A 13,994-nucleotide genomic window follows, 5' to 3' on the forward strand; every position below is an offset into this window, starting at 1 on the left:
TTTTTTTATTTATTATGCAAATGTTTATTATATATATATATATATATATGTGTGTGTGTGTGTGTATAATTCCTTAACTTTTATCTTAAATGACATAAAACAAAAAACTAGAATGATTATTCTACAATATGCTCTTTGTTTTCTCTTTCTTGTTTTTTGCTATTTTTGATATCTTGTCTTTTTGCTTATTTGATTTTTTGTTTTATATTGCCAGAGAGGCAACATAAAGTTAATGAACTTTGAAAGAAATAGGAAACAAGTAGCAAGAAATACAATTGTCACTGAAACAGTTGCAAAAGGAGAAAAAGCAAGAGACAAAAAGCAAGAAACAGAAAACAAAGAGTATATTGTAGAATAACCATTTACATCTTGTCTTTTTGCTTCTTCCGATTTTTTGTTTTATGTCATCGAAGTTAAAAGGTAACAAACTTCGGAGGAAACATTTAACAAGAAATGCAATTATTGATAAAACGGTCGCAAAGGGGAAAAAAACAAAAAAAAATAGGAAATAAAGAGCATTGTAGAATAGGCTTAAGCCATCTAAAACAACTTTTGGTTATCGTAACTTCAAAAGAATCTGTCATGAATAAATCGAGAGCAAGAATGCCGTTTCTAGGTTTTTATAATATCCAAAAATTAATGCGTAATCTTCATGAATTAAGATAAATCGATGGCAATTTCCAGGATCGATCGAATTTGATTCGCTGCTTACGTACTTGAGTTTTGTGTGCGACGGCAAATCTCTACTACTGTATTGCATTGATATCGCGCTTAGGTCTTTCTCGTCTCGTCCTTGTTCTCTTGTCCCTTGTCGGGCAGATTCGAAGATTGATTTTGCAGCCGTTGTCATGTTTTTGTAAAAATCACTTCAACGATGAACGAATCAACAAAATAATTGGATCGGACGCGACTGAAAAATTGTGACGACTTACGAATACGCTTGATCACAGAACATATATAATGAGAAGTGCAAGCTGCGTGTCAAACGAAGGAAGCAAGTTTGATCGCTGCGCCCTTAGTAGTTAAACTTGATACTAGTCAAAATTTACTGCCAGTGAAAATGTATAGTATACATAATACAGTATACATCGTAAACTGTAGATTTTTTGCACTAATAGATGAATTTTGGGACATAGCCAAGATAGCATGTAAGGTTTTTCAAAATTTGCGTCCGCAAAGTTCAAATTTGATATACTTTATTCAATTAGTGATACTTTATGCTAAATGAAACAACTTTTTCCTATTGCGAAATTGCATCTGATAAATAGTTTTTAGATGCGTTCGACATAGCAAATTGGAGACATCCGTTTGCTTTTTTACTTCGAAAATGATTTCGGCAACTCTACTACATATCATGTACATTCGGTATTAAGGCCGCAGCACAGACTTTCGCATAATGCATAGTACATAAATCATCTAATCAGAATTTTTCCTTTCCTTTTCCAAAAGAGGATTTCAATTGGTTTGATTTCCTTATGCACTATGCATTATGTGTTATGCAAAAATCTGTGCCACGGCCATTAACATTTCTAGAGCCAATCGAATTGCTCGATTCACTCCGGAGTCAAAGACCGAGAGCTAATGCAGATTTTCGCGCTTAAATTAAATTATAGGTTATATCATAACTTGTAATCCTACATTTCTGACGTATTTAACTGATTCATTAATATATAACGTATATTTTTCTCTTTTAATATTTCTATTTTAAAAGTGTATTTGAACTGTTCAGGTCGCAGCACAGACTCATGCATAACGCATAGTGCTTAAGAGAATCAACCAATCAAAGCTCATCTTTTCCGTTAACTATGTCACGTCTGCACAACTCCATTTTTGTGCAATGACAAATTTACTAACAGCCCCGAGTGGTACATGCGGGCATCTCTTAGAACATATCTGATGCTTCTCGTCACATCTAGGCTGCGTTTGGAAACATCACTCGTTGGTGTGTTTGAATGAAATAAAATTAATATATAATAATAAAATTAAATAAATAAAATTAAATAAATAAAATAATTAAAAGATAATTAAATAAAATTAATGAAATTAGAAGAATTAAAATAATAAAATAAAATAATATTAATACAATAAAATAAAATATAATATAACTTTTATATAGAAAAGGGCTCATGTAAATGCAATAAATTAAAATGTCAAGGCTTTTTAAAAAACCGAGTAAATGTAGTTAACTAATAAAATTCATCTTTTGTTACATATATATAATTTATATCATATAACGCTATAAATTTTAAATTCATTTCGATTTACAAAGTCTTCATCAGTGATAATGAAGAAAATGTATTTATGTAACCCTATCCAATGTCAACCAACTCCAAGTGCTCTCTAAGTTAATTTGAAGCGATGCGATCAAACTTGAGGTGAAGCAAATGGAGCGTGCTCTTAATTGATTTATGGAGTATGCACGCGACGCTAACATCTAGTCGCCATATTGGTTCCGGTGATGCGAACATTTTGGAGCGTGCGACAAATCTTTCAGAAGGTGGTATGATTAGGGCATGTTATACACTCATGCGTAATGGTTGAAAACGTGCTGTATCGAAAAAATATTTCAGATTCATTTTATATAAAAACGCATTTAATAAATGCGTTTTTGATATAAATAGAATGAAGATTATTGCTGATTATTGCGCAAAAGTTTCAATCTTCAGACTCCTGCGTAATAATCTTTTGCGCTTCTTGCAAAATGATAAATTATGAGAGGTTATGTTTTGATATACTACCTAACATATTACTATCCTAACATATAATGCTTAAAATTTATATTTATTAAACAGTGTAAACTATACGATTCTACTATTAATGTATCTCGTACATTAAATTCAATTATAGTAAAATTATAGTAAACATATCCATTGCGCATGCTCTGACGCTCGAAGCTGACGCTGCTATGTAAGGCACCTTTATGCTTTAGGATCTCTGCCGCGTTGAGATCGCATTGCCGCGCTTGCGCAGGAAAGCATCTCTGTCTCGTGGATATTCGTACTATTTATAGGTTAGTTTATAGTGTTTGTATCATAATACGAGTAGAATTTATACGGCCACAAAGATGAGTGATACGGAAGGAAGTGAGAATTTATACGATAGCGATCAGGAAATCACCAAAGATCATGCGAAACTTATTAAGGCTGTGACGCAGCTTGATAAGAGACAAAGGTAACGATGAAGTTATGATTAGAATGTTTAAAATTTTAATACTGCGGATTTAAGAAATTTGGTTTTTGTATGTTTTAATATTCTTTTTATTTATATTTGTCCTCTTTAACAGAGTGAAAAAAGCGGAACGTAGTGAGCCTAGTTTAGAAGTATCGGAATATCATCTTGTGAAAAGCGGAATAACAAACAAGGATACGATACATGTGAAAGATCTGATCAAGTCATTGGAGCAAAAAGGGGATCAAAGCAATCTCACTAAGAAACTTCGATACATTCAACAAAAAAACAAAGTTCTTTCTAAGCCATTGGAGAAACCAGCAGCTGAAAGGGTATATAATCTTATTAAGATGAAATTAATTATTTCTTTTCATCATTATTATTAAAAAATGAGGCTCAAGGCTTAATAGATTAAAAAACAATGAGAATAAAAAAAACAAAACCAAAATAGTTTTATACTAATTAATATATTTTCATTTAATTGTAACAATGATTCTATTTAATCCATTAATTTACTATTTCAATCCTAATAATTATCTCTTTTCACATTTAAAATTATGAATTAATCAATTAGTGTAATCTTTTTCAATATTATTTATTTTCATCTTATTTTTTTTATAATTTTAAGTTCTGATAATGAAATTTATTTAATCTTGAAATAAAAGGAACTTAAGAATCTAATCTTATAGATAAAAAGGACAGTTGGTTATGAGAAGGTTAAAAAGGAATTGCAAAAATGGGACAGTGTAGTAACCAGGAACAGGACAGCAGAACAGCTGTCCTTTCCATTGAAACCTTTAGCACCAATAAAGGATTCTCGTACTTCAAAAATTCCTGAATTTCTAAGAGGATTCAGTACGAAGTCTGATTTAATGAAGAAGTTTGAGGAGCTAGATCCAGCATTACTGTATCCTACTGACAAAGAAGAAGAGAAAGGCAATAAGTACAAAATGACACTGGAAGAGATAATCTTGAGGAGAAAAGAAGCTGCTAGACTCAGGGCACAACAGGTACAGAGAGAAATATTATTCAGTTATAATATTAAGTGATATACTCTAAAAAGTATGACTATAAAAAAAATAAGAACCAGATTTAATTAAAATTTAACGAATTGCTTTTAATTTCTTTGCACTTTCAGTCGTATAAAGAGGCGAAAGCACATCGTCAGGGTAAAATAAAGAGCAAGAAGTTCCATCGCATTCAGCGGAAGGATAAAATCAAGCAGCAATTAAAAGATTTCGAAAAATTGAAAGATAATAATCCAGAGGAAGCCCTGATAAAATTGGCACAATTAGACAAAACTCGTGCTGAAGAGAGAATGTCATTAAGGCATAAAAACACGGGTCAGTGGGCTAGGAATAAACAGATTAAAGCCAAGTATAATAAGGAAGTGAGTATTATTTTGATTTAAAATCTGAACAAAATTATTTATTTTTGATAGAAATTATTTTTATTTTAATAAAAATATATACTTAAATATATCTTTTTAAAAATAATTAAATATTATAGACATTTAAATGTTAATAAAAATGTCTAATTAAGAAGAAGAAAATATACGAATTCTTTTTTGTTAGACACGACAAATACTTACTGAACAATTGGCCATTAGTAAAGAATTGACACAAAAAGTTAGGAGAACAGACAGTGATGAATCTGAGGAAGACGAAGAAAATGTAGAAGATGTGGAAGATAAAGAAGATGAGATAAATGAAGATGAGGAAAGCAATATAAAAACTGAGTTCGAAATTGAAAACTTTATTAAGCTTTGTCGGAAATTCTATGATAAAAAACAGCAGACGAAAGGAGAAAAAAATGAAATTTCGGATGAAATCATGCTGGAAAAGGAAAAAGAAACATGTTACACTGAAAAGAGTAGTACTTTACGAGTAAATATAAGTGATACGAAAAATAAACTTTGCAACGATGAGGAAAATAGTATTTTGCAAGCAAATACAAAAAGTGATACAAAGAGTAAATTACATGGTAATGAAAAAAGCAGATCCTTGCAAGAAAATAATACAAAAAGCAAATTATATGACAATGAAAAAAGTGCTTCAAATGCAAGTACCAGTGATGCAAAAAACGAATCCTCCAGCAATGAGAAAAGCAGCACTTCATTAGAAAAAACAAACGATATAAAAGATAGCAATTATAAAAAAGAAAAGAACAAAAAAAATTGCAAAAATAATGAAACTAAATCGCAAGATAAAAATAAAGCAACGGATTTCAAGGAATTAAAAGAGGCACCACCAAAGCGTAAATTGAATCTGAAAAGGCAAGAAGTGAAAAAGAAATTGAAGACAAACGACAAGACGGCAAAGAATGAAGAAAAGGAGAATGAAGATTATTCGCCAAGTCTAGAATTTGAAGATCCCAAACGAAAACCTATATTGGATTCTCCATTGGAAGAAACCATTTCTATGGAAAATGTACATGAGGAAAGCAATTTGACAAGTTTAAAGAAAATAGCAAATACGGTACAGGAATCGGCTGGCACTAGTAACGAAATGGAAATAGATCCAAAAAAATACGTCAATATAAAGCCTAAATACTTGAAGACGCAACTGCCAGATGTGACTACAGCTGGAGATGATGATAGCGAACAGGAAGAGGAAACGCATAGAATAATGAGCGAGGCATTTGCGGACGACAACGTTGTTGAAGAATTTAGGAAAGAAAAGGAAGAGGAGGTATGTAATAATAAGATTTTTAAATAAAAATTGTATTTCTCTTTTTTATGTATATATAGTTGTACGTGTATAATTTATGTATACACTCATAAATTATTTCTCATATTGCATTCTGAAAAAATCAGTTCCCTTAAAATTGAAAGATAGATGTGCATAATAAATATTGAATGAGACATTGTATTTTATTTTCTACATAAAAACTATTATAATAATCTAATATACTCAAAATGATTTTCTAGATAAAAAAGTCGCAGCCGCAGAATATTGATTTGAGTCTACCTGGATGGGGAAGCTGGGGTGGACCAAATATCAAGAAGAGTAAAGCGGCTCGTAAAAAAAGCCGATTTATACTGAATGTTCCCAAACAAATGCCACGTAAACCCGAAAATCAGGGTGATGTCATAGTATTCGAACATGAAAACGAGAAATTAAAGAAACACCTCATCAAAGAGTTACCCTATCCATTTACCAGAGTTAAGGACTTTGAAGCGACCATCAGAGCTCCCATCAGTAGGACCTTCGTTCCAATGAACGCTCATGTGCGACTTATTCAACCGGCAGTAAAAACCAAACTTGGTCAAGTGATTGAGCCGATGGATGAGAATGAGTTGGTGAAAGAGCAACCAATGGTGAAGAAACCATTAAAGCGAATCAAGACGAAGAATGATAAAAAGAAGAATACTGCAAAGAATAATAACAAAAAGAGACGTAAATAGAACAAAATATAAAATAAATTCTATATTTTATGATCATTTTGTATCATTTTGTATATATAATACAAAATTATTTTAGTTATTGATTAATAAACTGCTAATAAAATTCAATGTTTAGTATTTGTTTGCTCAAGTTATGTAAGAAAATTAATAAGCACCCATTATTCCCATTAAAAAAATGTATTAATTGCGTTTATCAATAACTTTGGAAGAAGAATTCGTATATCTTAAAAAAATTATAAATTTATGAAAATTTATGAAAAACTTAACTTTTTTCAGATTTTATAAATTTTTTTAGAAATTGTAAAATGAAAAATTTTTAAAGTCAAAACATTTCAGATTTGACGTATATGATGTATTTATTCTAGAAAAAATATAGGCTTTTAGCACTTCTAAAAAGTATTTTGATTCATGTAAAAAATTTGAGAAATTTTTCAAAAAATTATATAATACAGAAATTGAAAATTTCTGAAATTTATATAAAAATTATATGAGAAATTCTAAGGAAAATTTTTATTAGGCGAATTGTTTTAATTTGTATAAGAAATCTAGAAAATATTCTAAAAAGTTGCAAGATTATAAAGATTCTAAAAAAAATTCTGAAATTTATATAAAAATCCGCAAATTTTTAAAAAATTATATGAAGAATTTTTAGAAAAATTTTCATTAGGGGAATGAAATGTTTCAATTCATATGAAAAAAATTTATAAAACTTTTTTAAAAGATTATAAAATTATTCAGACATTCTAAAAATTTCTGAAATTTATATAAAAAATCTCGAAAAAATCTGGAAAAATATTCTAAAAAATTAAAAGATTAAAAAATTAAAAGATACGGAGATTCTAAAAAAAAATTCTGAAATTATATAAAAATCCGAAAATTTTTGAAAAATTATATGACATTTTTAGAAAAATTCATTAGAGAAGAACTATTTCATTTTGTATGAAATAATCTGAAAAAATTTCCTAAAAGTTATAAAATCATACAGAAATTCTAAAGTTTATGTACAAATTCTGAAAAATTATATGAAGAATTCTAAAAAAAATATTTACTCTGACATTTATAATCAGAATTTCGTTTCGATTCATCGCGCTGCGGCACGCGCGCACGCGCCAGCGCCGCCTATCGGCGACCGGCGGCGAATGTAGTTCTGTCAGGCGCCGCGCGCAGCGCCACGCTGCAGAAGCGCGCGAACCGTGCAGCGCGGCGGTTGGCTGACGGTGGCGGCGATGACGACGGCGGAGGCGATGGGCAGCGGTGGTGGTGGCGGCGGCGCAGCATGCCTGGCAGCACCGGCGACCATCCGTCCGTCAATCAGTCAATCGGTGTGTCTCTGGCGGGGCCAGTGTGTCAGTCAGTCTACAAGCGCGCGTTACCGGGAGTAGTGCTTTGGAGTCTTAACGCTCCGTGTAAATTCACAAAAATTTCAGTCGATTGGCGCAAGATTAGAGATACGTGAATCGCGACGAAGATAGAAGAGAAAAGAAGGAGAGAGATATAATAACGTGAATCATATAATTGCGTGCCGCTTTGCAATTTTTGGGCGAAGAGATCGCGAAGAGACGAGACCGCGAGACGAGATCGACGACAGCGAGAGGATGGCGGACACCAAGGACGACTGCGCCGACAACGTACAATTCTTCGAGGGTGTCGAGAAGCTTCTCGAGCTCTGGTTCATCAGCTCCAAAGGTCTCAAGCAGCATCAAGGTGATCTTCGGCAGATACCGCGGTAAGTACGCCGCCCGCCGGCGTCTCGCTGTTGCCTCCGATACGACCTCCTCCTCCGCCTGCTCCTCCACTTCGCGAGAACGATGACAGTCGACGCCGGCCAGGCCAGGACGGATGATGACGAGCCGCGCCGGCGTCGACCGTTGGGAGTCATAAGCTACTGATGGTTCACGTCGTCCCGGTCGATTTTCTACGCGCGAATACACGTTTTCGTTATTTTCCAAAAATAAACCCTAAATTCAAGCACCTGCGAGAATCGCCAGATGTGATAAAATTGATAAGATTGATTCGAATTTTTCAAAAAGTAATGTTTCGTAACAGGCGAATAATAAAAGCCTATAAAAGCTTATATATAGCTACAGTCAAAGTCGCTACAAATGCTTTGAAGCATTTGATGGACCAATTAGAAGAAAGAATTTTACAAACTAACCAATTAAAAAACACTTCTAAGCGTTTGTAACATCGCGTTGACAGTATTCTATGTGTCAAGGAAATAAACTTCTGTAAATCTTATTTGCTTTCAAAAATCCTGTCCGTAGTTACGTTTCTTAATATTGGAACTGTAAAGAATGTAGAAGCAAGACATACAAAAGTAATCTGTTAACTCGAAAAGAAGAATGGAGATAAAAAGAAACTTTCTCTGAAAGTTAGTGTTGACATGTGAAAATCTTAAAATGACTTAACATCTTTTTCTATATTTCTTAAGAATTTAGATATTTTTTCACTTTTATTGCTATTACGTCAATCTGGAATAATTTAGGCGCTTATTTCGAAGCACATCCGCAAATATGAAAATCTATGACCTCTGTTACAGGGCACGCTTAATCGGATTTAATAACATCCGTATGAAATTGTCCAATCATAGCTGTTTCTTCGAAGAATGGAATGACTGCGATTGGTCAATTTTCACAATTACGGATGTTATTAAACTCGATTAAGGGTCCCATGTAAATGTAGTCTCGTGGCTTCTTATGTTGATATCGGAATTATCAAACTATTGACATCGATAAGTTTCTCGGAGGGTATTTTTTTTTACGTGTGATACATATGATGATCATTTATTCATATTTAAGTCAGTAAACGACAAGAATAAGTTAAATAATAACGATAAGTGATGTATCACGTTATGAAACGGAATACTCTCTTTCAATTCATTAACATCTTTAGAGAAAGACACAGTGATAACTGTACAAATTTTATATAGAAGTAATGCATAAAGTTGAATAAACTGTTTAATAGTTGCAATTATACAAGCTTTGTACATAAAATTATATATAATAATACATAGTTTAATGTACATAGTTTTATAATTGCAGCTACAAACATTTTATGTACAGAATTAATGTGCATAATTGAATAAATTGTTTTATAGTTATAGCTATATAAGTTTTATATACGTGGAAGTAATGTGCGATTAAATAAATTGTTTTATATTGCAATTATACGAGATATATGTAAAAGTCATATATATATATAATTGAATGGACTGTTATGGTTGTAATAAAATAGTTATTCAATTATACATTAATTCTACATATATAAAACTTATAGTTGTCACTATTTTTGTCACTACTGAATCTTTTTCTCTGAGATAATCTCGAGATAATCTTTTATAATTTCAATAACTATATAAAGTAGTTTATTCAACTTTTCTATGTACTTTTCTATGTATGTTAACTCTACATAATATAAAACTTGTACAGTTTTCACCTGCAATAATTACTGCTGCTATATATTTATCTCTGACTTCTGAGTCAAACTTATCCATTCGGTGATCATGAAAATGTTCAATGTTCGATATCCGAATGCAGAAAAATAATTGAAATGTTTGAAAGTAATTGGCAATAAAAGATATGAACGAAGTTTTCAACCTCTAAAAATGTATCTATACGCATCGCGTTTACGTGGCAATTATGTAACCGCCGATTGATAACAGTACGATCCGCCGCGATCCGATTGTTGTGGTTGTTTACGTGCAGAGTTTACGTCAGGATGTCGTTGAACCTCCTGAGGTGCACTACGTAGTAAGACCAGGCGACTACTGTTTATTTTTGCATATCGCGACGACAATAAATTTAGAAGCTTACCACTGTCGGCTGATGAAGAAGCGAGCGCAAGCCGGACGAAATGCTGATCCGTGACTTCGTTAACATGCGCGAAATTATAATCGCTGAACCCTTCGTAGAATTAGATCAAATTTTCCTCGGACAGCAGTTCTCTCCAACGACAAAACAAGAATTACCTACTTATATTATTCAATCATCCATTGGATGGTTGAAAGATAAATCATTTCTCAATTTATAGAAGATTAAGATAATTTCTTGAATATTAAATATGTTCCATGGAAAATACGTCTAACTTTCATGAAAATCTTAGTGTAATGAATGTAACAAAAGTACGCATTTGGCGTAAATATATGATAAAGGATTTATATATATATATATAAAATATATTCTCTTATAAATCTTTTGATTTCAATGAAATTTTTTAATTATAAAAATAAAGATTATATTATAAATATTCACAGAAAAATACATAGTGGAAAAATACATAGCAACTGTACAAGTTTTATGTGAAATCTTTTGATTTCAATGAAATTGTTTAATTGCAAAAATAAATTTTATATTATACACACACATTTACTGAAGACAGTGATAGCAACTATACATTATGTATAGAATTAATGTGTGTATATATATATATATATATATATATATGTATATATATATAATTGAACAAATTATTTTATAGTTAATGTACACATTAATTGTACATAATATAAAGATTATAAAGCTTACTTTATTCATTACTTTATTTTTTTTAAGTATGATACCAAAAATAATTTATAAACCAAATTAATTAAAAAAGGAGCATATAAATCAATGCTGATTATTATTTGCGAGTAATTTCTCTAAAATTTATTTGTTACATCACTAATAAATAATCAATAAACGTTTTGATCTTTATTCATTTTCAATATTTTAACTATTAATTTTAAAAAATTTGCTCGCAATTTATTATCAATTATTATAATAGAAAGAGTTTTTACAATAAAATGTTTTGCTATTCTTAAAATTTCTTTTAAAATTCCTTTTTAATGATATAACAAATAAATTTTGAAGATATTACTCGCAAATAATAATCAGCGTTAGCTGATATGCTCCTTTTTTAATTAATTTGATCTCAAAGCCATTTCATATAATTTATAAAATTTGTAATTATTTATGTGGTCATTGATTTCGTCATAAAATATTATTTTAAGAAGATAATTATAACACAGACACACAAAACATTTTTTAATTCAGAGATTGGATCACAGTATTTTTATGTTTAATATTCTGAAACCGAATCCAATATCCAAATTGCTTCAGCACGCCATAATTTTTTTGTCAATGGAAAATAATTTGATTTTCCGGTATTTTTAGAATCATTTAATATGTAAACTGATAGGTTAAAAATGATTATATATTACGTACTCTTGAATTCATAGGATGGCATAAAAGATATTAAAAACCAGGCTATAAATGGCTCTAAAGAAACTGGAAAATCGAGCTATTTTCCGACGATAAAAAAAATCTTGACGTGATGGAACAATTTGGATATCGGATTTAAAGCATCAAAATACATAAAAGAATACATAATTCTAATTTCCGGATTGTAAATTATTGAATGTGGTCCAACGTTAAATTTGTGTGACTGTAATTTAGGATGATAAAATTATTATATACATAAAATTTATCAAACTCGAATAGTACATATTTATAATGTTTAAAAGATTATTAAATTTTTGGTATGATAAAAACGAGACGATCGTGTATAAACAAATTTCTGTTTATATTTTACTGACCGCAAAATAGCATTCTGTAGTTCAACACAATTCTTGATTTAAAATTTTTAAGGACATATGTGTGATACAGTGGCTCGTGTTTAAATTTTAATTAATTTAAACAATTAATCTGTTACGCTAACAAATAAATAAATAAATCTCTTTATTATTTTTGCAGGCAAAAATGGGAATCGTTGCTGAAGATAGTTCGTTGCGAAATCATCAGTTTTTGCCGTAACGATCAAGTGGACGCCTATGTTCTCAGGTAAGTTTCGTTTAAAACCGAAATTAAGCCGAAAATCACACTAAGATAATAAATCGACTGTGAGAAAGAAAGAGATTTAATGAAGGATTTTTGAGATTTAATGAAGGATTTAACAAGAGTTAGTTCAAGGAATCAATGCACTGTCAGATCTCCTGTTGTGATACTTTTAGGAGTTTTAGGCCATAAATTATAATTAATATTTCGCCTAATATAATTGTGATCACTCAATCTTAATAACAGAAGTGTTCTTCTACAGTTAATGTCTTATTATATATATAGATATTTTTCATATAATAGAAAAAAGTATCTAAACATTCTCTAAGAAATTACTCACAAATCTGAAAATACTGATATACTAAAGAAAGAAAATGAACAACTAAAGTCTCAAGTAAATATCAGATTTCTATTTTATATTGAACACCAATTTTTATTTTGCAATTATAGATTATAGTGTAAAAGTATTGATTAGGAAACTTTGTAATATCTGTTTTAAATATCTGAGGACATCGAACGTTGTCCTCTGCAAATATTTATATATATAAAAAAACACGCAATACAGAGAGTTACAGCAATGCATAATTTTGAAACTCAGATCTACGGATAAGATTTTGTTTATCTAAATTAATTTACTTTGAAGTAGATTTTTTCTAGATAGTTTTAGTGATGTCTGTCAGAAATTAATGTATGTCGGCCGAAACTCCGTTCAGCTCGACAAAACTCGGATTATATCACTTGGAAACAAGCCGCCGTTCTCCTTCAAAGAATTTTTAGACCTCTTTTCTTTGCTGTTTTTAGCTGAGAATCTTTTGGGGAGATAAAATATTTTCAAATAATTATAATGGCTGAAACATAATTTTTTGCATTTCAGTTTGAGAAGAAAAATTATATTTTTCAAGATATCTCAAATAGATTTTAGCAGACAGATTAAATTTCAATTTAAAGTTCGATTACAAAGATAAAATCTGTTTACTTCAGTCGTTCGTTTTTTTTTCTTTAAAATAAGATACCAGTATTTTCAGATTTGTAAGACATTAGGTTACTTTTTCCTGTTGTATGAACACTATATATTTGAGAAAGGAAACTTTATATAAATGATCTTCCGAATATATGTACATATAAAGTTTGCATCAGAACGTGACCTCTATACGGAATATAAACATTTGCTACAAAACTGGAAATCAGAGAATAGTCAGGGAAATTGAAAATGATCAGAGAAATCGGAGAAAAGTCAGGGAATTTTGCAAAATTTTCTGGAAGATTAAAATTCGGATTTGCTCATTTTCAACCGGAATTCCAACCAGACATTTTTTCTCGTGTATGATAAACTATGTTGAAGTGAGCAAATTCAGCACGTCACTCCCTGGCTAAAATTTTGGCTGTTAAATCTCCACTGGAGCAACGACGTAATCCTCATCAGACGGGGCTAATTGTTCGCGTATGGGCGAGAAGTGAGTGCGGGTGCTCGGGGATGCGAGCAACGGCGCAATTTTTCGTGACGTGCGTAGAAAGCCGAGAGCGGGTTGGTGCTCCGAGGGGCGTTCCGAGAAGAGAGCGAGAGAGAGAGAGAGAGAGAGAGAGAGAGAGAGAGAGAGAGAGAAGAAGGA

General features: G+C 31.2%; 2 protein-coding genes across 2 annotated transcripts in view; both read left to right on the forward strand.

Annotated features, from left to right (window-relative positions):
- Positions 1-3,064: 3,064 nt before the first annotated feature.
- LOC105623609 (U3 small nucleolar RNA-associated protein 14 homolog A) lies at positions 3,065-6,559 on the forward strand (the record flags this gene model as incomplete). Its single annotated transcript, XM_012204997.1, has 6 exons — positions 3,065-3,171; positions 3,284-3,500; positions 3,858-4,178; positions 4,307-4,558; positions 4,743-5,858; positions 6,098-6,559. Coding segments are annotated over exons 1-6 (2,475 nt in total), but the record flags the coding sequence as incomplete, so codon positions are not given.
- A 1,610-nt stretch (positions 6,560-8,169) lies between these two features.
- The window catches only part of LOC105623611 (S-adenosylmethionine decarboxylase proenzyme), a 17,250-nt gene continuing 11,425 nt past the window's right edge, over positions 8,170-13,994 (forward strand). The window contains exons 1-2 of the mRNA XM_012204998.1: positions 8,170-8,300; positions 12,304-12,390. Coding sequence (XP_012060388.1) covers positions 8,170-8,300; positions 12,304-12,390 — 218 coding nt within the window. The remainder of the gene's footprint in view (positions 8,301-12,303; positions 12,391-13,994) is intronic.

This window comes from Atta cephalotes, assembly GCF_000143395.1.
Source record: "Atta cephalotes unplaced genomic scaffold scaffold00061, whole genome shotgun sequence".
Lineage (NCBI taxonomy): Eukaryota > Metazoa > Arthropoda > Insecta > Hymenoptera > Formicidae > Atta > Atta cephalotes.